General features: G+C 45.5%; 1 protein-coding gene across 7 annotated transcripts in view; it reads left to right on the plus strand.

Moving 5' to 3' along the window:
• Positions 1-26,210, plus strand: part of IL16 (interleukin 16) — a 105,165-nt gene that overhangs the window by 23,588 nt on the left and 55,367 nt on the right. For all 7 annotated transcript variants that reach the window (XR_009398969.1, XM_059371444.1, XM_059371443.1 and 4 more), the window contains exon 2: positions 2,960-3,372. Coding sequence is in view for 6 of the 7 variants with exons in the window: in XM_059371444.1 (XP_059227427.1) it covers positions 2,960-3,372 (413 nt within the window). In the remaining variant the exon portion in view is untranslated. The remainder of the gene's footprint in view (positions 1-2,959; positions 3,373-26,210) is intronic.

Here is a 26,210-nt window from a genome sequence, read left to right on the forward strand (position 1 = left end):
GGAGAGAATTCAGCATTTGGATTTGAAAGGTGACAGCTGGAGTAAAGGTGAGTAACGAGAAGGGAAAAAAGAAAACACTAAAAACTTGAACTTTACGTATTCTACAGCCACAGATCCGCGCCCTGCCTGTCTGGTTTTAACAAATCCTTTCAAAACGGAACAGGTTCCAGGTAAGCGGACTGCATCCTCTGGACCCAGGTTCATGACTTAGGGTCACATAAAATGCAGAAGTGATAAAATGAGAGTTTCAGTGATTTCAGGGGAAGGAAGCCGACTGTGGGCTATGGCTTGAAGGGGAGGTGAGCCGGAGGAGAGAAAGTGCAGGGTGTAAAGCACTTGTTCAAGAAGATAAGAAGGACCAGTGTTCCCTTGTCAGCATGTGTTAGGATTAGGGTTAGTGTTACGAGGTGTTACGATGATAGATCTTGTGTTAAGAATTCTCACTGTAACAAAAGACAAAGAGGAAAGATGAGGATAAGAAACAGATAACAAGAGGAGGGTGTGCAGTTGACACATAGCTGTTCTTTTTTTTAGCGAGAGAGCACATGCACCTGAGCAGTTTGAGGGGAGGGGGCAGGGGCAGAGGGAGAGAGAGAGACTCTTCAACAGGCTCCACGCCCAATGCAGAACTCAACGTGGCGATCGATGTCGGGACCTTGAGATCATGACCTGAGCCGAAATCAAGAGCTGACTGAGCCACCCAGACACCCCTCGACACAGTTTTTTTTTTTTTTTTTTTTTTTTAAACAGAAGCGATCTGCATGTGTTTCCACCCTGTTGCTGGAGACCCGGTGTGGAGGAGTGATTAGGGAACCTGCCCTCCAGAGGGGGGATAACCAGTGTCTGTGTGAAGCTGTGGAAGAGAGCAGGTTCCAGACTCACGCTGCCCGGTTTAATTCCTGCTGTCACCGAGCCCTAGCTGTGTGATCTCGAGAAAGTGACTTAACCTCTCTGTGCTTCGACGATCCTTTCTGTGAACTGAGGATATTAAGGGAGCCTGCTGTAGATTTTTGTGAGGATGAAATACTAAAAGCACTCAGAGCAGTGCCTGGTGCATCACGAGCCCAGGGAATTATTATTATCTGTTATTATTTTGCTGGTGCTGTGCACCAACACTCTGGGGGAGTGGGAGCCAGAGAACAGATGGGGGTGGGGGAAGGGTGCAGCCTCAATGGGAGGGCAGGTGTCCACCACTGAGGGTGTGGCCAGCATGTGTGGACGGCAAAGGCACGTGCTAATTCGATAGTAGGAAGCCAGGAGGATCGCTCTCCGAGAGCTTCTGCATCTGCAGGAGACAGGAGGAGACATTCTCTGTCTAGGATCAAAAGGGAGGGAAATCCAGTTTCTAAGAAGGGAATGTTTTGAAACAGTCATTCCTGAGAATGTAGGATCAGACTCACTGTGGAAACTCTGGGCAGCTGTTGGCCAGAGCTGAGGGTTTGGTGGGCAGCTATGGGTGTCCCCTGTGCTCGGGGCTGGGGTGTCCCCTGTGCTCGGGGCTGTAGTGTCCCCTGTGCTCGGGGCTGGGGTGTCCCCTGTACTCGCGGCTGGGGTGTCCCCTGTGCTCGGGGCTGGGGGTGTCCCATGCAGGGTTCAGCACCTGCAGCCAGGCACGGGCTCAGCACAGGGCTGACTCCACCTGCGGAGGGGGTTCTCCCTTACTTAAGCTGGAAGGACATAGATGGGACTTGAGATGCTGGGAAGGCGGTGGCTGGACGAAATGGACCAATATCCCAATATCTGGTTAGTTTGTACTAACGTCTCAAGAGCGACGCCGACATATACTGGGCTTTCCCACATTTTTTCATTCATTCTTCTGCAGTCATGGCTGAGGTTGCTGTAGATGGTGAGTAAACGGATGACATTAAGGAGCTGATGCAGAAAACGATCACTGGGTGCCACATGGGGGTTGAAGAAAAACAATCTTCCTTTAAGAAGGAATTCTCCTTGGGGGGCTCTGCAAGCGCTTCCAGTCAGGGACATTGCAAAGGCTCTGCTATTCCTTATTCAACCCCGGCTGTGCCCCCGCAGCGGCCCCAGGGTCTGCTGTTCTGACACCGGCTCTCCTTTGTGGCTTGGGCCCGAGTCAGGAGCTCTGGATGGACCCCCTTCACCACCTGCCTCGTGGAGACTGAAGCCGAGGGAGGGGCCTCACGGTGACGCCGAGCAGGGCGGGCTGGGAACCGAGAGACGGGGTTGACAGGTGTCTGAGGCCAGTCCTCCCTCTGTCGGGCTGGGAGAGTTGAGGACAGGGGATGGATGAAGGAGCAGGAGCCCCTGGCCGGGGTGTGACCTTGGGCCCAGGGAAGGGCACACTGGTTTGCCAAGCACCTGCTGTGTGAGGGTCTTCCCCTGCGCTACCGTCTCTTAGATGCAATCAGCCCTGGAGGGTCTGCACTGGCCATACTCCCAACCCGGGTCATAGGCTCTGCAGCAGCCATCCTCAGACAGGGCTCCTGGACTCTGGGGTTTCTCTGAAGATGCCTCAGGACTCACCAGCGGTGATGCAAGGGAACAGGCAGGTACATCCTTGTCCCCATCACCCTGAGCCTGCTCCATAGACTGGAGCCCCTGCAGACTGGCTGGAAGCACAGATGTCACAAATCTTGGACCTCTGTCCCTAAAGACATCCCGGGACTCGGACGACTGCTTTTCTGCCACGGTGCTTTGGGCCTTTAGGTCTGCGTTTCCTTGTTCTGTGCCTTGGTTTCTCTGTCTGCAGAGTGAGGGTTTGGAGAAGAGAAGCTCTGGTTTCGGAGAATGGAGGGGGTGGTAAACACTTGGGTCCCCCGGACCCTATGAGGTGGGCCACGTGGGCGGGCCAGTGCCACCAAAGTTTGATCTCCCCCGTGCCCTGCCCCATGGGCATCGGCTCCCGTGGCTCTGCTCCAGGCCTCTGTCCCACTCCACTTGTCAGTAACGAGTCACACTGCTTCTTTCTGCTTCCTCTTTCCTCCAGGGACCCACGACGTGGCAGCTAAGCCCAGTCCAGTCACCACCCGCCACCCAAGGGCCGCAGACCAGGAGAAGAAGAAGGGCAGCCTCACCTCCTCTCTGAGGATGGACCCGCACGGCCGTTCTGGAAGGAGCAGGAAATCTACAAAACTGCGGTCCATCTCCCGGTCCCTGATGCTCTGTAACGCTAAGACCAGTGACGATGGCTCAAGCCCCGATGAGAGATACCCGGATCCCTTCGAGACCTCCTTTGTCCAGGGCAAGGAGGGGATTTTCCACTCGTCGGTGCAGCTGGCAGACACATCGGAGGCTGGGCCCAGCAGCATTCCTGATCTGGCGCTGGCCTCCGAGGCGGTTCAAGTCCAAGCAGCCGGGGGCGACCGAGGCAAGAGCTGCCGGAGGCTACTCTTCATGAAGGTATGCCCAGGGCCGGCACGGTCGGAAGAGTCTGTGGTTGGTTTCGGGGGCTCTGAATGAAGGTCTTTGAACCCCTTTACTCGGAGGTCAGGAAGGCATAGAGTTCTAATTCTGAACAAAAGCAAGGAAGAAGCTGAGGCAGGGCTCACCGGAATGGTAATAAGGAGCGTGATAGGGAACCAGGCTCAGTCAACCTTCTTACTTGAGAGATTCAGTGAGAAGCTGTGTCGGTAGGAGGCAAACTGAGCCTGGGTCCCTGCTGGAAAATGCTGGGCAGGGGTCAGCACACTGGCATGTTCTCAATTCAGGCAGACGCTCTCTGGCATACGCGCATGTCAGCTCACTGACTTACGGGGCCTGGGCGGGGAACAGACCTCAGGTCACTCTGGGCAAGGACGAGAGGATCAGTGCATTTGCTCCCTCAGTGCCGGCCATGAGCGCCTGCCAGGTGCCCCTGCCGGTCCCCACGGGGGGGGGAAGGTGCAGCAAACAGAGGTGAGGAGTGAGGGAAAGCTGAAAATTCGGCCAAAATTCCGAATGACTTCTCTTCCATTAGGACGTATTTCAAGTTGTGTTATCACAAGATGGAAATTGCAAGGCACCAGGCGATAGAGGCTGATTCTCTGTCCAATACTGTGCCTTCAGCCTTCCGTCCAAGGTGGGATTTCTCAAGGGTCCAAGCAGCCCAGAACCTTGGAGCTCATGCAGCTTACCCGGCAACGGGCCAGCCGGGAAGGGTCTGTCCCACCCCTACTGGCACAGGCACACGATTGTCAACAGAAAGTCGGGAAGACATTCCAGTGCCCGTGGAGGGGATCCAGGACCTTTGCACAGCTTGCTTCCTTGAGGAGGAAAACCATTGCTTAGCATGCGTACAATAAACACTATCAGGGACCATCCCCCCCACCCCCCAGGTTGGGCTGTTGGGCTCCAGAGATGAGATAGCCATGGAGGTCTCCGGACTTAAGCAGCTTCCCCAAGGGCCTCACTCAGCACGGGCTGCTCTGTCACCCATGACATGACTTCTGCTGGTATGGCCTGAGCCCTCCCAATAGGACAGGAGGGGCGTGGACCGAGGCTGGGAGGCGGGGAGCGGGTAATGGGCACAGCTGAGTCCGGCGGGGAGCAAGGATGGCCCGGGAAGCCCGGGAGGGCTACTGGCCAGGTTGGAACCCAACCTGAGCTCTTGTTTTCCTTCTGAGGAGCACAGGTGATCCTGAGCCATCCAGGCTCGAGTTCTAAGCAACTGAGGGTTCAGTGTCTGGGCGGGTCTCCTATCAGGAGCGCCAGGACAGGACGTAAGGGCAAAGGTGACAGCTGGTCCTGATGTTCTTCCTGGGGGTGCCTCAGCGTCGAATAACACCCCCCTCCCTCCCTCTTTTGGAGGGACGCTGTAGTGCTTGCCCCAGCTCCTGCCCCACCCTGTGCCCGGGTGTGACTCAGTTGGCCCAGATGGACTCCTCAGTGTCCAGCAGTGCCGTGGTTACACTGATTTCAAAACAGTATCTGGAAAGAGGCCCCGTGACATCAGTCTCTCCTCGAGAAACGCCTCATATGAAAATTAAAGAGGAAGTTAGACAAACAGCCAAGTGAAAAAAGAAAAAAAAAAAGCCTTTTTTGGAGGCGTTGTGCTTGGCACGATGAGGGCTGAGGAAGTGAGTGCCCGGGGGTGTGCCAGGGCCGGGCGGGAACACGCAGAGTCCGGAGCGGGCATCGAACCCGCGTTGGGGCAGGAACGTGCAAAGTCCGGGGCGGGCATCGAACCCGCGTCGTGTGAGAAGGCGCAGGTGAGGCTCCTGCTTCAGGGGGAGCTTGCAGGTGAATTCAAGTGGAAGAACGTTGGTAACTAGACTCTAACCCAACGAACAAAAATACTCAGTTTATCAGGCCTAGACCTTGAAAAGGAAGAAATGCTCAGACCCTTTGGCTATTCCAGACCCACTTTTTTTCCGAGCGGAAAGAGTATTTCAAAATGCCCTTTGGGTAGGACGCCCTGCCAGAGGGAAGGAAGCTCTGGCGGGCGGCACTGAGGCCTCGCCCGGACTGTGCTCCTCCCGTGACCCTCCCGTGTCCCTCCTCCCCTTTCCTTTGGTTTCCCCAAACGCTAGCTAAGCACCTGCTACCCCTGGGCTATAGCTAGCTCTCTACCCCTGGGGATTAAGAAATGCATTAAGTAGCATTGGCTACTGTTCCTTCCCTCAGGGAGCTCGTGCTCTGGAGAAGGGGACAGGTGTGAGCCCAGTGAATCCTGTTCCTTGTCCCCTCGTCCAAGCCATGGCGTTTCTTGTTCCGCTTTCTTAGGGGAGGGTCTCACGCAGAGGACGAGTAGCAGAACTAGATCCTCGAAGGAGCCTTGTGGCCTGTCTTCCATGTCCCCGGAGCTCTGTGCCGTAGCAGGGTTTATGCTCCTCCGATGGCACCTCCCTGGAGGTGAATAGGTGAATGTGTCCTGCCAAGTGACTATGATCCCGGAAGGCGAGGGTGAGCTCAGGTCGAGCAGGGGTCCTCCTGCCCGCCCCTCCTGGAGGCTCGGCCCGTGTGGAGAAAGGACATAGGGAGTGCAAGGAGGGACCAGAGCGGCGGCGGGTGTGCAGGTCGGATGAGGCCGGGAAGACAGGGGAGATCGTGGAGGGAGGAGACACGTCTGCGTCCGCCCGCGGAAGCCTGGCTCCAGGTGCACGAAAGGGAACCTCTTTTTTTTTTTTTTTTTTTTAAGATGTTATTTGTTTATTTGACAGACAGAGATCACAAGTAGGCAGAGAGGCAGGCAGAGAGAGAGGGGGAAGCAGGCTCCCCACTGAGCAGAGAGCCCTATGCGGGGCTCGATCCCAGGACCCTGAGATCATGACCTGAGCTGAAGACAGAGGCTTAACCCACTGAGCCACCCAGGCGCCCGAAAGGGAACCTCTTTGTTTCATTTTTTGAAACACATTTTTTAAAAGATTTTATTTATTTGAAAGAGATTTCTTCCAAAAGATTTTATTTATTTATTTGAGAGACAGAGAGTGTGTGAAAGAGAGAGATCATGAGCAGGGGGCAGGGGTAGAGGGAGAAAAAGACCCTCGCTAAGCAGAGGAGCCGGACACGGGACGTGATCCCAATCCCAGGACACTGGGATCATGACCTGAGTCAAAGGCAAATGCTTAACTGACTGAGCCGCCCAGGAGTCCAGTTTCATTTTTAAATTATTATTCTTTAATACTTTAATTCCAGTGGTGTTCACATACAGTGTAATATTAGATTCAGGTGTATGACGTAGTGATTTACTACTCTCATACCTCATCCATGCTGATCACCACAGGAGCCCTCCTTGGTCCCCATCACCTGTTTCCCCCACCCTCTACCCTCCTCCCCGCTGGTGACCAGCAGTGTGTTCTCTACAGTTAAGAGTCTGTTTCTTGGTTTGTCTCTCTTTTTACCCTATTCATTTCTTAAGTTCTATTTATAAGTGAAATCGTATGGTATTTGTCTTCCTCTGAGTGATTTATTTCACTTTGCATAATACTCTCTAACTCCAGCCCTGTTGCTGCAAATGGCAAGAGTCTATTCTTTTTCATGGCTGCATAATATTCCACTGTGTGTCTACACCACATCTTCTTTATCCATTCCTCTATCGATAGTCCTGTGGAATGATTCCATATCTTCGTTACTGTAAATAAAGCTGCTATACATACTGGGGTACATGTATCCCTTTGAATCAGTATTTTTGTATTTTGGGGGCAAATACCCAGTAGTGTGATTGCTGGGCCGTAGGGCAGCTTTAATTTTAATTTTTCGAGGAGCCCCCATACTGTTTCCCGCAGAGGCTACCCCAGTGTGCACGCCCACACGCAGTGCATGAGGGTCCCTTGCTCTCCGAGCTCTTGCCGACACTTGTTTCCCGTGTTGTTGATTTTAGCCCTTCCGACAGGTGTGAGCTGATGCCTCATTGTGCTGATTTGCATTTCACGATGGGATCTTTTTATTTTTATTTTATAGTTTTCGAAGTTGAATAATTCCTAAAGCAAGTCAAGTATTGCAAAACTAAACCGGACTGCTGCTCCTGGCTGGTCCGGGTCTCCCCGGGGGGGCAGGATGACAGGATCCTTTTAAGGAAGTCATTGTCTGCTGCAAACTCATGAAGGCATTTCCCCACATTTCTCCTAGAAGCTGTGCTGCTTTACCTTTCACATTTGAATCTTTAATTCATATGAAGTCGATTTTGTATGCATTATGAAATACATATTTAAACCTTTTTTCCCTGTATGGATATCTGAGTGATCCAGCATGATTTTTTTTTTTCTTTTTCCCCTAGCACGATTTTTTGATGAGCCTGCACAGGCTTCCCTGCAGAGCGGTATTATCATTAAAAAAAAAGTCAAGAACCGTATCTGTCACCTGCCTACACATGTATCTATCATTTGTCTGAGTTTTCTGTTCTCTCATTACGATCCATTAGTCTTTTTTATTCCTCCACACTAATATCACACAGTTTTAATTATGACAGTTTTATAATTTTTTTTTTTGAGATCTGGTAAGTCCTCTAGCTTTGTTCTTCCAATTAGACTTGGTTATGCTATTGGGACTTTTATGGGATTGCCTTGACCCCAGAGGTTTATTTGAAGAGAACTGATACCTTCCAAGTCTTGAATCCCCCCGTCCGTCGGCACGATAGAGCTCTCCCAAGTCTGACTCTAGAGTTCACATTTGTTTTTTGCAAGAGACAGCCGTGTTTCCACTGTGTTTGAATGATCAGAGTTCTGTCTCCTCCTTCCAATTTTTATAGTTTTTCTTCCTCTGTCTCACTGGCCGGCGCTGCCGGTAGCACCTTGTCTCCTTCTGATCTCAAGAGGAAAGTTTCATTATTTTGCAATTAAGTATGATGCTTGCCCTGGTTTTGTTGTAGGTGTCCTTTATTGGATTGAGGAAGTTTCTCAGCATTTGTATTTAGACAAAAAGTCTTATTTTTCCCCACATCAGTTGTCCAGTTCTATCACATGATTTTTTTCAGCTTTTATTGAGATAATCGTATGGTGGGTTTTTTTCCCCCTGCTTTTTTCTTATGAATGTGGTAACTTGGACTGATTGACTTTTTAAAATCTTAAGATAACGTGACACTCCTGGCATCCCAGGACTCAACTTAGCTAAGATCTGTTATCCTTTGGGTGCAACTGTGGCTTTGATATGGAAATGTTTCGCTTGTGAGTCTTGCCATTTCTGTATGTGGGAAAGAGTGACCTAAAATTTGTTTCTTGTGATGCCCTTGTCTGGTTTTCACATCACGAGTGTGTATGCGGGCCTAATGAAATGAGTTAGGAAACATTTCCTCTTTTTCATCTTTTGGGATGGTTTAACTAATACAGGCACTATACTTTTCTGAACGGTTGGGAAAATTCACCTGCGAACCCATCTGGGCCTGGAGATCTCTTTGTGGAAAGGTCTTAAATTTTCACCAAATCTACTTAATAGCTACAAGAATATTCAATTTTTTTTTGTTTTGTTTTGTTTTTAGTTTCTTCCAGTATCGATTTTGGTAACATGCATTTTTGTTCCAGAAATTATTTCAACCGAGTTTCAGAATTTATTAGCATAAAGTCATTTGTAAATCGAAGTACATTTTCACTGGCATTTTTGTTGAGATAATGATTAGAGTCACATGATGTTGTAAAGAATAGTTTGGAGAAAGATGCCTGGGTAGCTCAGTCAGTTAAGCGTCTGGTTTAGGCTCGGGTCATAAATCAGCGTCCTGAGATCGAATCCTGCATTGGGCTCCCTGCTCAGTGGGGAGTCTGCTTCTCCCTCTGTCTCTGTGATCTCTCTCTCTCTCTCTTTCTCTCTCTCAGCCTATCTTATATATTTTTATATATATATATATATATATATATATATATATTTTTTTTTTTTTTTTTTTTTTAAAGAAGAATCCAGAGAGATGCTGTGTATTCTCTCCCAGTTTCTCCCAAGGGTAACGTTTTGCAAAACGGTAGTAAAATGTCACAACCAGCACTGGGACATCGACACAAACCATTCATCCGATTCTGACGGCCCCAGCTTTCCCTGCCTGCCTATGGGTGTGTGCGTGTTAGCTTTCAGAGATCTGCAGGAGCTGGTGTGGCTGCCTGTTCCTCGCCCTCTCTCTCTTTTCCCCTTAACCCATCTGCCATTCCCGAGCGTGTCCATTCCCCAAGGATCAGCTCCTCATTTTGCTGGATTTCTCTGTCCGTGGGTTCTGACTAATTAACCCCGGCCCTCATGCTTACAATTCCTTTCCTCTCCATTCTTCACGTCCAACGTTTTGTTCTTTTTTTTTTCCCTAGCTTTTTGAGATGGCAGCTTGCATAATTGATCTTCAGCATTTTAATTTTTTGGTAATTTACAGCTACGGATTTCCTTCAAAATTTAGTGGCTTCATCAATAAACTCTGATAGTCCAATGTTTTCATTATTTTAGATAGTGTATGTGTTCTATTGTGATTTCTAGGGTGACCCGTGGTTTATTTAGAAGTGGGTTGTTTAATTTTCAGGCAGCTGGGGAATTTCTAGTGTGTCCCTCTCTATACTCATTCCTAGACTGATTATTCTAGAGTCAGAGAAGAGAGCGTATTGTAAATAAGTTTAACCGTGGAAACTTCTTGAGACAGAGTATGCAGGTTGTTTCTGTGGCAGTGTTTCATGCATGTCTCTTAGATCAAGTTCAACAACCACATTTTCCAGATCTGCTTCCCTTTCCTGCTCCTGTTCTTCAGTTGGTTCCTGGGAGTCGTGGGTCAGACTCCAGCGATGACGGTGGATCTGTTTCTCCTTTCAGTGCCGTCAGTTTTTGCTTTATACATTTTGAAGGTATATATTTTATGTGCACAGACATTTAGAATTAAAAAAATATTTTCCTGGGGTATTATCACTTTATAATCGACAAATCTCCGTCTTTTGTCTAGGGGTAGATTTTTTGCTAAAAAAATTATTTGCTATTAGTAAAGCTTAACCTAATGTCTTTTGGTTATTTTTTCCTTTTTTTTTTTTTTTTAAATCATCAACCTGTGTTTGTGTATTTAAGGAGTATCTCATGTAAGCAGCATATAATCGGTTCATTTTCTTCACCTACAATCTTTATCTTCTCATAAAAAGTATTGATTTACACTTGGTTTTCTCTCTCCCATGACCCTCTTTTAGGTCAATATATTTTTTCACTACTCCCTTTCCCCTTCGACTGGCTTGTCTGTTATACATTTTTTCACTATGCTTTTAATCGTTAAAATAGAAAACATAATCCTGAATGTGCCTGAGTCTCATATAAATGAGTACTTTTATTCGTTCTCAGATGATACCGAGGCCTTAGAACACACACATGCCCACTTTTTTGACATTATTCTCATGCATTTTCATTCTCTGTATACGTGAATCCCAAGAACAGGTCCTTATTATTGGTCTGTCCAGTCAGTGCTCATTTACGTTAGTGCCCGTGGTCACACCTGTCTAAAAACATGTGATCTTCCCTCCTACCTGGACAAATGTCCCCTCATAAGAATGCGGATAGTCAAGTTCAGAGGGGCGCCCAGGGTTCTGCGCCAGAGTGAGGGGACACAGGGCAGAGCCGTCTCCTGGCTCTGGGCCACTGGCCACTGTGTCCTCTATCCTGCTGCTCCTGCACTGCCCAGAGGCCTGTCCGGTGGGGCCTCCTGCAGTCCTGTGATCGCTGCCCCCAGCAGGGGGCAGCCTAGGAGTGTGCACACCAAGGGTGTGATTGCCCTTGGCAGGACAGACCAAGGGGAGACCAGCAGAGGTGGGGCCCAAGCTCCACGGGGTGTAGTCTGACGCCTCCTACCTCACCAGTCTCTGACTTTCTCTCGGGCTGAATATTACCGGATCGGCACCCTGGCCTCAGGCCCTGCATTTGCTCAGCTTGGAGCAGGCGGTCCTTTGATGGAACTGGGTGGGATTGGAAACTGGCACCCAGTACAGCTCTAGAAATACTTGTGGAAACAACGGTTGCATCGGTGAGGACAGCTGAGGCAGAGTGTCCTGACGGAGCCCGAGCTGGCCTCGGCTTTCTGAGCCACCGTGAGGGTGTCCGCTGCACCGCGCTCCACGCATCCCAGCGGCTGGGGTCACCGGACGCCCCATCTGGGAGGGGGGCTGTGGCAGGGGAGAGCAGTTGCGTGGGAGGTCCTCCCTCAGGGCGGCCCTCCTGGAAGAATGCAACATGCTTTGATCCACGTGGGAAAGGCCTCTGTAGTGGGGCCCGTCCTGCTTTTCTTCACAAATTCAAAATATCGGTCAGGCCAAGTCAGCACTCCCGCTGGGTGACTCAGGCTGGGTGAGGCCAGAGCGAGCGTCTGAGTCGGGGCTGGTGCCGGGGGCGGAGGGAGGGTGGTCGGGGCCTCCCTGAGCGGCCGAGTTCCTGCCGTTCGCCGCCTGGGAGCCGCTCAGCCTGTGGCTTTGAGGCCCAGGCTGCCTTGGCCGGGGGGGAACCCAATCCTTTGGCCGCTTGCCTCTTCCTGCCACAGAAAAGCAGCTTGGAGAGGCTGAGAGCGGCCGCTGGGAGGGAAGCTCGGGGCTCCGGGACTCCCACGGAGCAGCAGCCGCACCCCCCACCCCCACCGTGTGCGGCCGGGAGGATGCGGGGGACGGTGGTGCACGTGCCAGCAGTGGGAGCCGAGGCGCGCAGGGGCGATTCACAGGCACCTGCTGCCCGGGCCCCCGCCTCCACGGGACTTCTGGTCCCCGTTTCCATTCTCAAAGGGCATTTGGAACTCTTGGCCTGGAAGCTGGTCTTTTGAATCTCATTGGTTCTACTGGGACCCCTTTGGTCCGTGAGAAGGGGTTTGGGGGGAAAGAAGACGACCCCAGGGGAGACTGGGAGGCGGTAGTAAACCACCGACGTTTCCAATTCTGCTTCTCGATCCCGCCCTCCTCGCGACCATTCCAGCCCCCCGAGGCTTCCCTACTCCTTGCGCACGGCCCGCGGGTTACTGTCTTTGAGCCTCTGCCCTGGCTGCTCTCGCCTGCAGTGGCTTCCCGACTTACTTCCATGAGCCCTAACCTTGGGCATCCTCTCTGTAGGGCTCCGCACCCGTGGGCCATCTGCAGGAAACTTCCTCTGACCCTCCCCCTCCCCTGCACCCCTACAGGAAACCACCTTCTCCCTCTGCATTTCAGGGGCGTGCCAGGCCTCCCGATCGCACGACACCAATCTGTCACAGAAACACACGGGTCAGGCTCCGGCAGGAAGACCCGATCGCCTCTGTTGGGGCTTCCGCCCAGCTTTGGACAAGCCTGGAAGGACGTTAAAGGCTGCGTTGAGAATCCGCCGCATAGATGACTTGGAATGGATGACTTCAGGATCGTTAAAAAATATTTTAGGGGGTCACCTGGGTGGCTCAGTGGGTTAAGCCGCTGCCTTCGGCTCAGGTCATGATCTCAGGGTCCCGGGATTGAGTCCCGTATCAGGCTCTCTGCTCAGCTGGGAGCCTGCTTCCCTCTCTCTCTCTCTCTGCCTGCCTCTCTGCCTACTTGTGATCTCTGTCAAATAAATAAATAAAATTAAAAAAAATATTTTAGGAAGTGTTGAGACTATAAAAATTTATACAATGTACATACACTCTTAAAAAAAAATGAAGATACCCTGGATACTTGCATTCCAACCCCCAAGTTTAAGAAGCCAGTCTTGCCCTGAACTTGGAGTTCCCCTGAGGGCTTCCGTCTGGAGCCAACCTTTCTGCCCGTTCCCTCTGCTTCCTCCTCCATCATTTCTCTGCTCTCTCCGTCCCACGGACCCCTGGAACATGACCTGGAGCTCCGTCTCGGTTCATTTATGAGGTCTGATAGTTTTCAGCGCGGGGGGCTGAACGTACCCCCACCTTGGTGCTGGAGTTCTACTACCGGGAGTGGCGTGCAGACAATGGGCTCCCCGGAGGCCCCCTGGTGCCCCTCGCCTACACAGAACTCTCTCCAGGGTCCCCTGTGCAACCAGTGGGCCCCGCCGCAGGTAGGGGTATAACTTTTGCTCCCCCCATGAAGCGTAGTTAAAGAAACACACAAAGGGAAAGCTGATCTACTAGCTTTAATTCTGTTTTTACCCATTCTGCTGCGTTTCTTCCCTCTCTGAGCTTTCCAGCTGCTCTTTCTTTCTTTGTATTCGGACAGCGTCCTCCAGCCATTCCATAACGCAGAGATCTGATAGCGGAGCCTCTGCTGGCTTTCCCTTCCTCTGAGAACATCTTTATTTCTGTTTCCTCCCAGAGGGGTATGGTCGATGGACAGAGGTCATACAGTTGACATAAACTTCCTGCACTTCTTCCTTCTGCCCTCTCCCATTTTCAGAGGTGAAATCCCTCATTTGTGTTAGTGGGTTTTTGTTGGGTTTTGTTTTTATAGATGTGTCGTTTCTGTCTGGTTGTTCTTAAGGCTTTTTTTCTTTGTCTTTAGTTCTCAGTAATTGGATTGTGAAGTACCTTGAGGTTGATCTCTTTGGGTTTCTTATATTCTGTTCTTTAAATCTTCATGTGCTTCTTAAAAAAACAGAACAACTTCTTTGTTGATATCTCCTCATTTTTCCTTCATTTGGAGAGAATTGGTAAGTGACCGTTAAAGCATTCTTTTAAAAAGATTATTTATTTATTTATTTATTTGACTCAGAGACAGCGAGAGAGGGAACACAAGCATGGGGAGTGGGAGAGGGAGAAGCAGGCTTCCTGCTGAGCAGAGAGCCCTATGCGGGGCTCGATCCCAGGACCCTGGCATCATGACCTGAGCCAAAGGCACACACTTGACAACTGAACCACCAAGGCGCCACCCCCGAAAGCATTTTTATGCAGGCTGCTTTATAATCCTCGCCAGAGGATTCTGACCCCAGATTCCCCTCAGTGTTGGCTTTAACCATTCACTTGCTGTCGTTCAAATTACGTGTTCCTGGTTCTAGATGCTAAATGTGACCATGAATTGTATCTTGGCTATTTCCATTAGTATGTTCAGTCCCTTGATCTGATTTAACCTCATGTTTCAGCTGGCAGTACCTACTTAAATTGAGTGTGTGGTTCTGGACTATTTTTGTGGACTTCTGCTGTCATGACATTTCGGTGTTTGGAGCCCTTGCCGTGTTATTCTGGTCGGCTCTATTTCTCTGGAACTACTGGACTTCTCACGTGCTGCTTGCAGTTCCGTCTCCTGGGGTGGACAGACCTCGCAGGCGGATGGACCTCCCGAGCTTGCGTCCTCGCTCTGCGGTGGGGCCTGGGTCAGCCTGGGGCTCTGCTGCCGCCATTGCTCTATGGAGTTGGGGCCACAAACTGGTGGCCTGGTTGGCTTCCTCTGGTCTTGTCGATTTCCCCTCTTTCCTGACCTTTTGGGCAGGCAAGAGAGAACACTTTTATTTGTCTCTTGTGTTTGTCTATCTGCTGCACTAGTTTATGGTTCTCTCCAGCACCTAGTCTGGGTGTACAGTAGGTCAGAAGCAAGCCGGGGAAATTCCTCATATTGTTTCAAGTCCTGAGTTTCCTCCCCATTAGCTGTCTCCTTTCTGGCTTTCAGAATTATTTTATTGCTCTCTGTTGAATAACTTCCATGGTATTTAGTTGTATTTCGCCGGGAGGAAGAGAGTGGGTAGACGCCATCTTGTCCTGGAACTTCAGGTCGGTCCTACTGATTTTTGAGGATAATATAGGTGGAACCGCCCAGTGACTGCTCCTTGGCAGACTTGCTCCTGTTACTCAAAGTATGTTCTAGAAATTCACTCATTCCGCTTCGTTTTGTAGTTTATTGATTTTGTCCCACTGCTTTGTGGTATTCTATTGTGTGAACACACTCTTGATCCATTCTACCATTTTTTAAAAATTAACATGTAATGTATTATTTGCTTCAGGAGTACAGGTCTGTGAATCATCGGTCCCACACAGCTCACAGCACTCACCATAGCACACACCCTCCCCAATGTCCATCGCCCAGACACCCTCTCCCACCCACCCCTCCAACCCCTTCAGCAACACTCAGTTTGTTTCCTGAGATTAAGTGTCTCTTTTGGTTTGTCTTCCTCCATGGTCCCATCTTGGTTCATTCTTTTCTCTCCCTCCCCCTCCCACTCCCACCCTGCCTCTCAAATTCCTCATATCGGGGAGATCATGTGATAATTATCTTTCCCTGATTGACTTATTTCACTTAGCATAATACCCTCTAGTTCCAACCACATCATTGCAAATGGCAAGATTTCATTTATTTGGATGACTGAACAGAATTCATACACACACACACACACACACACATGTACACCACATCCTTTTAATGTACTGTTGGATCCCATTGGCTAGTATTTTGGTGCGAATTTTTGCATCTGTGTTCATCAAGGATATTGATCTGTAATTCTCCTTTTTGATGGGGTCTTTGCCTGGTTTTGGGATCAAGGTGATGCTGGCCTCATAAAATGAGTTTGGAAATTTTCCTTCCATTTCTATTTTCTGGAACAGTTTCAGGAGAATAGGTATTAATTCTTCTTTAAATGTTTGGTAGAATTGCCATGGGAAGCCATCTGACCCTGGACTCCTGTTTTTTGGGAGATTTTTGATGACTACTTCAGTCTCCTTACAGGTTGTGGGTCTGTTCAGGTTCTCTATTTCTTCCTGGTCCAGTTTTGGTAGTTTATATGTCTCCATCCATTTCTCCCAGATTGTCAAATTTGCTGGTGTATAGTTGCTCACAATATGTTCTTAAAATTTTTTGTCTTTCTTTGGTATTGGTTGTGATCGCTCCTCTTTCATTAATGATTTTATTAATTTGGGGTTGGTAAGTCTGGCTAGGGGTTTAACAATTTTATTAATTCTTACTAACTAGGAGAACCAGCTCCTAGTTTCATTGATCTGTTCTACTGTTCTTTTGGTTTCTATTTCATTGATTTCTGCTCTGATCTTTATGACTTCTCTTCTCCTGCTGGGCTTGGGCTTTCTTTCTTGTTCTTTCTCCAGCTCCTTTAGGGGTAGGGTTAGGTTGTGTACTTGAGACCTTTCTTGTTTCTTGAGAAAGGCTTGGATTGCTATATACTTTCCTCCCAGGACCGCCTTTGCTGTGTCCCAAAAGGGTTTGAACAGTTGTGTTTCATTTTCGTTGGTTTCCCTGAATTTTTTAAGTTCTTTAATTTCCTGGTTGACCCATTCATTCTTCAATGGGATGTTCTCCAGTCTTTATTGCACCTCATTAATAGCTTTTTAAAAATTTCATTTTGGTTAGATTTTAGGTCTCTTCTTTCTCCAGAAGGGGATTTTATTCTCCAGAAAGGGACTCTGTAGTATCTTCCATGCCTTTTTAGAGCCCAACTAGCATCTCGTCATTCTGAACTCTAGTTCTGACACCTTGCTAATGACTATATTGATTAGGTCCCTAGCTGTCGGTACTGTCTCTTTTTCTTGTTTTTGAGGTGAGGTTTCCTGCCTTGTCGTTTTGCCCAGATAGGAAGAGATGAATGGGAGAACACAATACTGAAAGGATAGCAACAAGCCCAGAAAAATACACACTACCCAAATTGGAAAAGACCTGAAATGGGGCGGGGGGAGAAGAAAGGAGAAAACAACAACAACTGGTGAATAGAACAGAGCCACACACTTGATTTTGGGTGTATTTTGGCCTGTTAGAAGAAACTGCCTCCCCAAATTTTAAAGAAAGAAAAATTTATGTATATACAAAAATAAAGGTAAACATGATGAAGGGATGGAATATGACTGTAAAGATCAAAACTCAAAGAGAATCTAAAAAAGAAATTGATAAGATCAGAAGTTGTTTGAAGAAAAGAAAAACAAAGGAGGAAAGAATGTGATCAGGCTGGAGACTAGAACAAAGTCATGCGCTAGCTTTAGGGTATATTTTGATCTGTTAGAAGAAACTGTATCCCAAACTTTTAAAGAAAGAGAAACCTATCTGTCTACAAAAAATAAGGTTAAATACAATGAAGGGATAAAATAGGACTATAACAATGAAAATTAAGGAAGATTTTTTTTTTTAAAGATTTTTATTTATTTGTTACAGAGAGAGAGATACAGAGCACAAGCACAGGCAGACAGAGTGGCAGGCAGAGGCAGAGGGAGAAGCAGGCTCCCTGCCGAGCAAGGAGCCCGATGCGGAACTCGATCCCAGGACGCTGGGATCATGACCTGAGCCGAAGGCAGCTGCTTAACCTACTGAGCCACCCAGGCGTCCCTAAGGAAGATTTTTTAAAAAGACATTGATAAGATAAAATAGCTTAAAAAAGTTAAAAAATAGGAAGAGGAAAAATTTAAAAAATAGAATAAGAAAAAAATAAAATTAAAAAAAAATCTAACTTTGAATGACTAAAGAATCATGGGGAGAAAGCCCTGAATTCTGCGTGTTGCGTTCCCCTAGCTGTGGAGTTCTGCAGTTCTCATTGATCGGTGAACTTGGTCTGGCGGGACGTTCTTGCTGATCTTCTGGGGAGGGGCCTGTTGCTGTGATTCTCAAATGTCTTTGCCTGAGGTGGAACTGCATCTCCCTTGCCAGGGGCTGGGCTAAGGCATCTGCTCGAGTTTGCTCTTGGAGATTTTGTTCCCTGAACGCTTTCTGTACTGCTTTGGAGGACTGGAATGCAAATGGCAGCCTCCCAATCTCCAGCCCAGAGGATGCGAGAGCTTGGGGCCCCACTCCTCAGTGCGCCCTCAGATAAAAGCAGTCAATTCCTCCTGGCTCCCTGGTCTCTGGCTGCACTCTGAGCTCAACTGGCCTGTAACTGAGCTTTACTATTTTTGATGCACAGCTCTGTTTGGAGTCTCCAAACCTAGCACCCAGCAGATTCCTGCAGCCCTGCCCCTCCCAGAGGAAAGCGAATCTCCTCAGATCTGCCACTTGTGGGGTCCCTGTGTAAAAAGTAGTGGCCTGACTGTGCTCTGGATCACAGTTTAAGGTAACCCCAAGCTGAGAGCCTACTCCCTCCCTGTGACAGGTAGGATGGACAGAGGGAGACGGGGAGACAGGGAATCTCAAGCAGACTCACAGAGCTTGATGCAGGCTTGATACCATGACCCTGGGATCATGACCTGAACCAAAATCAAGACTCAGACACCTAACCAACTGAGCCACCCAGGTCCCCCATGAAGTTCTTCATTTTAATGGGAAGTTTACCACTCATGTGTCTATAGTTTGTGCTGTTTTGCATCTTGCTTCAAATTTTTATCCTTTCCTAAAGTAAACATGTTTTATTATAATGTCTATCTTCTTCTATTGTCCTCTGAACATCTTATGGTTTTGCCTTTTATATTTATGTGTTTAATCCACCTGGAACTGATGTTTGCGAATGTGGGCGTATGTTACATTGGGTCCACGAGGTTGACCAGTTGTCCCAGCCCCCTTGTTGGAGTATTCATCTTTCCCCTCAAAAGTACAGTGTTAATTCTCTTACAAATCAGATTTCCTCCCATGAACACGCAGCTGTTCAAGGCTCCCTATTCTGCTTTGTTGGTCATTTTATTATTAATGTCAAAACTCTACTATCTTAATCACTACATTTAAAAATAAGCATGTTCTCTTGTATAGAAGTTTCTCTGTCTTTGCTTACTTAAGTATGTGTCTATTTGACACCCTTGATTCTTAATTAAAATTTAAGGATCTGGTTTTAATGTTCTAAAAAACACTTGTAATTTTGATTCATACTATGTTAAAATTATAAATGACTCTACAATATTAAGTCTCCCGTTTTTGTAAATATAACTTATCTCTTCATTATTTAGGCTTATTTTATGCCTTTCAGTAAGTTTTGTAATTTTCTTCAGAAAGATCTTTTGTATCTTTCCTTAGATTTAGTTCCTAGACATTCTTTATTTTCTCTCTTTTTTTTTTTTAAGATTTTGTTTTATTTTTTTTGACAGACAGAGATCACAAGTAGGCAGAGAGGCAGACAGCGGGGGAGGGGGTAGTAGGCTCTCTGCTGAGCAGGGAGCCTGATGCAGGGCTCTATGCCAGGATCCTGAGATCATGACCTGAGCTGAAGGCAGAAGCTTTAACCCACTGAGCCACCCAGGTGCCCCCAAATGTTACCTTTTTAAAGAATTCTATTTTCTAACTCTTTTATGGCATTGTTAATGCAATTTTAAAACAGTTTTTAAAATTAAATTGTTTATTTCAAGATTATTGTAGATTCACCTAAATTTGTAAGAAAATAACACAGAGAGATCCATATATCTTAGCTACTCTCAAGGGTAACATGTTGGATAATGATAGTATAGTATCACAACTGGGTTATCGGTATCCATGCAGTCAATGTATGGAATATCTCCATTCCTTCAAGGATTTTTCCTGTTGCCCCTTTATAGCCATCTCCCTTTCCACCTTCACCCATGGCAACTCTATCTACGCTTTCATCATTTCAAGATCATCATACAAATGGTATCAGATGGTGCGTAATCTTGGGGACAAGAGTTGTACAAATAGTTACACGTTTTATTTTTAAAGAAACTGCCCAACAATTTTCCAGAGTGACCACCCCATTTCAGATACACATAAACAGAGTATGAGTAATCCAGTTTCTCTGCACTCTTGACAGTATTAGATGCCACTATTTTTTATTTTAGCCATCCTGGTAGGTTTGTAGTGATATCTCACTGTGGTGTTAATCTGCATTTTTTAAAAAAGATTTTATTTATTTATTTATTTGACAGAGAGAATCACAAGTAGATGGAGAGGCAGGCAGAGAGAGAGAGAGAGAGAGGGAAGCAGGCTCCCTGCAGAGCAGAGAGCCCGATGCAGGACTCGATCCCAGGACCCTGAGATCATGACCTGAGCCGAAGGCAGCAGCTTAACCCACTGAGCCACCTAATTAGGTGCCCCTAATCTGCATTTCATCATGGCTGATGGCATTGAACATCTTTTCAGGTGTTTATTTGCCTCTTCAGTGAAAAGACTGTTCATGTGTTTTGCCCATTTTTGAGTTAGATTGTTATTTTTCTTGTGGATTTCTAAGAATTCTTTACAAATTCCAAGTACTCATCTTTTATTGAACATGTTGCTTGCAAATATTTTCTCCAGAACTGCAGCTTGTCTTTACATCTTAATGTGAATTATCATAGAGCAAATTTTTTTATTTGGTTGAAGTCCAGTTTATCAATTTTTCCTTTTATGAATTGTTTTTGGTGTCCAGTTTAAGAATTCTTTCCCTGGCTCTAGATCCTGAAAGTTTTCTTCCATTTTTTTTTCTAAAAGTATGCATCAAATAGACATATAATTAAGTAAGCAAAGACAGAGAAACCTCCATACAAGAGAACATGCTTATTTTTAAATGTAGTGATTAAGATAGTAGAATTTTGACATTTTCTAAAATTTCTATAGTTTACACATAGTTCCATTTTGAGTTAATTTTTGTATGAGATGAGAGATGTGGGCCAAGCTTCCTCTGTCTCCACCTGCCTCCCCAAATGTATCAACATTCACTTGGTACAGAATTGTTTGTTAAAAGGACCATCTTGCCTCCAAAAAGTTGTGTATGATCCTTTGTTATAAATCAGGTGGGTATATTGGTGTACATCCTTTTCTGGGTTCTCTTTTCTATATGTATATCCCTCTTCCAGTACCACACATTTTTGGTAACTGTAGCTACAAAATTCCTCCTGAAATCAGGTAGGTGCATTTCTCCTATTTTATTGTTGTTTTTTTCAAAGTTGTTTTTAACTATTCTAGTCTCTTGGCATTTCCATATAAATTTTAGAGTAATTTTGTCTATGTCTATAAAAAATCTTGCTGGGATTTTAGCAGGAATCACATGAACTTTATACGTGAATTTGGGGAGAATTAATCTTTGCTGAGTTTTCCGATCTATGAATATGGTTATGTCTCTCTATCCACTGAGATCTTTGATTTCTTTATTAGTGGTTTTTTTTTGGTTTGCAGCATACAAGTCCTGTATATGTTTCCTTATACTTATACCTAACTATATTTTTGAGTGATTGTCAATGGTATGCATTTAAATTTTAGTGTCTCTGTGTTCATTGCTCATAGAAAGAAATAGAATTGATTTTTGTTATGTCTAGTTTGTACCCTGCAAATTGTTGAACTCACTTATTTGTTCTATGAATTATTTTCATAGATGCCTTGGGATGTTCTATGTAGACAATCATGTCATCTACAAATAAGGGAAAATTGGCTTCTTCCTTTCTGAAGCCTTTCATTTTTGTTGTCGTTGCCTTATTGCAATGGCTAGAACCTTCAGTACCAAGTTGATTCAGGGTTGAGATTAGGTTTTCTTGCCTTGTACCCAATCTCAGAGGCAAAACATTCAGTTTTACTCATTAAGAGTGTGGTTAGCTATGGGTTTTGTGTTCTCCTTTAGCCCTGGTATTCTGAGAGTGTATGTTATGAATAGGTGCTTAATTTCATCAGATGCTTTTCTGCATTGATTGATATGATCATCTGATTTTTCTTTGTTAGCCTGTTAATACAGTAGATTACCTTATAGATTACCTTAATTGATTTTTGAATGAACTATCTCTGCATCCTTGGAATAACCCCACATGGTTATCAGGCATAGTTGTCTTTATCCACTGGTGAATTTTATTTGGTAGTATTTTGTTAAGGATTTCTACCTCTGCAATTACGATAATATTGATCTGTAATTTTCTTTTCTTTTCTTTTCTTTTTGTTTTACTGTCTTTTTCTGGCTTTAGTACTAAAGAAATACTAATATCAGAAAATTAATTGGGAACTATTCTTTCCTATTTTCTGGAGATGTCTGTATGCAATTGATGTTAATTCTTTAAACGTTTGGTAGAATTCTTCAGTAAAACCATCTGACGCTAGAATTCTCTTGCTTGGGTATTTCTTAATTTTTACAGACTTCTAAAGATTTCCTAACTTTTTCTTGAGTTGATTTTGATGAAGTTTTTCTTTCCTCAGATTTTTTCATTTTACCTAATTGTTCAAATTTATTCCATAAAGTTGTTTATAGTATTCTCTTATCTTTTTAATCTGTATTACATGTGTAATCATGTCCCCTCCTAACCCCTCATGTTATTTGTTTTCTCTCTTTTTCTTTCTTGATTAATTTTACTGGAATTTCACCAATATTTTAAAATATTTTCCCAAAACCAACTTTTAATTTTGTCCATCTGCCTCTTGCATGTCTCATAAATCTTGTTCTTATCTCTAGTATTGTTTCTTCCCTGCTTCCTTTGAAGAATAGTTCATTAATTATTTTCAACCTCATCTCTCCTCAAATAAGCATTTAAGATGGCAACTTCTATGAGTATAGCTTTCTCTTCAGCTGCATTTCACAAGAGTTGATATCTAAATTTCCATGATCATTTAGTTCCAAATGCTTTAACATTACCAACATAATTTCTTCTTCAACCAATGAGTTATTTAGAAGGTGTGATTCTTAATTTTCAGATGTGTGAGTATTTTCCAGTTAATCTTCTGCAAAGTTTTTTTGAATTACTTTGATATAATTGTAGATTCCTATATGGTGGCAAAGTACAAGTAGTACACCTTCACCCAGTTTTCCCCAATGTTGGTATCTTCTATGATAACTATGTAGGACATTCAAACCAGAAATCTAACACAGTTATGATGTATGTGTAGTTCTGTGCTGTTACCCCACATGTACATCTGTGTAACCACCACTCCAGTCAAGATACAGAGCAGCTCCATCCCCCCCAAACCCCTTTTCACTACCCCTTAACCATCACACCCAGCCTCTGACCACCCCTAACCTCTGGCATCACAAATCTGTCTTTTCATCATGCTTTATGGCTGATGGTGTTGTTCTCAGAAAGCATGGTACTATGCCAGGCCATTGTAGTTACTGACAATTGTTTGACGACCCTATGCACGATTATTTTTTACAAAATTTTTATGTATGTCTGAGGAGAAACTATAATCTGCTCTGGTTAATTGAATTGTTTAAATAGTCTACACACTTTCTGATGTGTATCTGCTTGATCTAGGAGTATTTAGGGAGCAGGATAAAAATCTACGCTTTCTAACAAAATCTTGTTATGCCCACGTGAGGGGGGCTATAGAAGATGCAAACAAGCTTAGAATTGTATCTTCATGATCTAAAGCAGGTATTACATTTACATGGTGACTTTACCTGTATTAATTTTTTTTGTTTAAATCTCCTTTTTCTATAAAATCATACCAGAATTATTTTGATCAGCATTTGTCTGATTTAGCTATAAAAGGAATAATTGACTAGCTTGGACTTTTTTAAAATTAGGAAGACTGCTGGGGCACTTGGTTGACTTGGTTGGTTAAGCATCTGATTTCGGCTCAGTCATGATGTCAGTGTCCTGAGATCTAGTTCCACATCAGGATTTATGCTCAGCATGGAGCCTGCTTGTCTTTCTCCCTTTCCTCCTCCCCTGGCTCTCTCTCTCAATATGTAAATAAAATCTTTAAAATTTTTTTTTAAAAACTGCTCTATGAAAGACAGTATCAAGGGAATTAGAAGACAAGCCACAGAGTAGGATAAAATCATTGCCAAAAACACAACTGTTATCCAAAATATACAGCATACACATTGTTGTGTACACACACACACACACACACACACATCTATGAAGGATTATTATCCAAAATTTACCAACAACCTAATTAAAAAGTGGGCCAAAGTGTAAATACCCCACCAGAGAAGATCTACATGGCAAGTGAGCACCTGGAAGGACCTCCCGCATCAGAGGGCATCAGGAAATGCAGAAGAAAACAATGAGCCACTACTACATACACAGTAGACTGGCAGCAATAGAGAGCATTGAGGACATCTGCTGGTGAGGATGTGGAACAACAGAAACTCTCTCTGTCTCAGGGTGGGAGGGCAATATGGCGCAACCACTTGGCAAGACAATTTGCTGGTTTCTTAGAAAACTAAACAGAGTCTCGCCATATGACCCAGCACTTGGGCTCCTTGGCATTTAGGTAAAGGAGCTGCAAACTTGTGTCCACACAAAATCCTGCACGCGGGTGTGTACAGCACCTTTGTTCATAATTGCCCAAATCTGGAAGAAACCAAGACGGCCCCCAACAGGGGAATGCGTTCATACACTGGGATGCAACCCCACGATGGGATACTGTTCAGCCCTGAAAACAAGCGAGCTGCCAGGCTCTGAACGGACATGCGGGAACTTTGCATGCATATTCCTAAGAGAAAGAGGCTGGTCCGAAAAGCCTACACACGGTGGGATTCTATCTACATGGCCTTCTGGAAAAGGCAAATCAATGGGGAGAATGAGAAGATCGGTGGTTGCCCAGGGTGGGCTGGTGGAGAGGTAAATAGGCAGATCACAGAGGCGGTGAAGTCTGTACTCGGTATGGGATTACAAGGATGGGTACCTGCTGTTACACATTGGTCTAGACCCACAGGCTGCACACAATGAGGAGGGGACCTCAGGCAAGCTGTGGACTCTGCCTGATGATGATGTGTCTGTGGAGGTTCATCCTTGGTAAGGAATGTGCCCTACGTGTGGGCAGAGGGTGTGTGGGAAATTTCTGAGGTTCCCTCGCAATTTTGTTTAAGCCTGAAACTGCTGTTAAAAATTAAGTTTCTCTTTAAAAGTCAAGTGACGTGTCTAAAAAAATATTTTTAGGTAAATTCATCCTGACAGTCCTTGTCTTTTAGCTGGTTCATAGAGCCTCTTAAATTATGCACACCCACCTGCATGTAAAATTATTTCATTTAAAATATTTTTTCTACTTTTCTTGTTTTTTATTCTCTGCCTTTTTTTTTTTATTTTTGGTCTTTTCGATGGTTACATTTTTTCATTCTTTTTCTCCTTTATTGGTTCTGTTTATAACTCTGTGTCTGTAATTTTATGATTACCCCAGAAAATCTGGCATGCACATCTAGGTTTTCAGTGTTAAACTTATTAATTTTTACTTGTACCCTCTTTCTGAATGGTACAAAAGCCACTGAATATTTTCATTAAGGTAGTGCTCTTGGCTTCTTATTATCCTATTACTTTCAGGTAATTTAGCTCTATTTTTACATATATTATATATATATCTCTATATCGAGATATAGATATATATATTATCTCCTGTTCCTCCCTTCCCCCTCCTCCTCCCTCTTCTTTGGAATGTCCTGGGGAGGATATAACGGTGGTGAACTCTCTCAGGTTTTCCATCTGAAAGGCCTTCGGTCCACTCACTCTTAGGCCCCCATGTTTACACTGATGGCTGCTCTCTCTTGCCACAATGGATCAATTATTCACGATTGCCACTGAGACAGAAGCTTTGGGTTAAATCCTTGCTCACTAAAAAAACAGTCTATCTTCTCTCTGGCTGCTTTACAGATCTTCTACATGTTTTGATGTTCCATAATTCAAGCAGGAGCTAAGCCTACTTTTCTCTTTATTCACCTTATTTGGGATTTGTTGGGTTTCATGACGCTGTGGATGGATGATTTCATCAGGACCGAAGAACCGTATTCACACGCATGTGCAGTGCGTCTCTTTCTGGAAGGCTGGTTAGATCTAGGCATTCCCGCCCCAGCTTAATGCTTCTAAACCCTCCTTAACCCTCTCCATCCCCTTTCCTTGCCGTCTGGGTGTCTTTTTCCGATCAGTCCTCTTGTCCCCTCCCCAGTGCTCCCTCACCCACAGTTCAACCCACGTATTTCCTTTGAGATATAAATAATTTTATGATCTTTAAAATTTCTTGGTACTTTCCCCAAGTCTGCTCAGAAACTTTCATGGTTCCTCTGTCCTCAAACGGCTCAGTCCTTTCTTCTACTTCTTGAGAAATTTAAATATATTTATTTTGCTTTCTGTGTCCGTTTCCCATCACTCGAAGCCTTAACAGGCCTGATTTTGGTGTGTATCGCTCCTTCTGGCTCTCTCTCATGGTACCTTGTTCCAATATGCGTTTTGTTCTTTATTATTATTATTATTT

The sequence above is a fragment of the Mustela nigripes genome, chromosome 13 (assembly GCF_022355385.1).
Source record: "Mustela nigripes isolate SB6536 chromosome 13, MUSNIG.SB6536, whole genome shotgun sequence".
NCBI lineage: Eukaryota > Metazoa > Chordata > Mammalia > Carnivora > Mustelidae > Mustela > Mustela nigripes.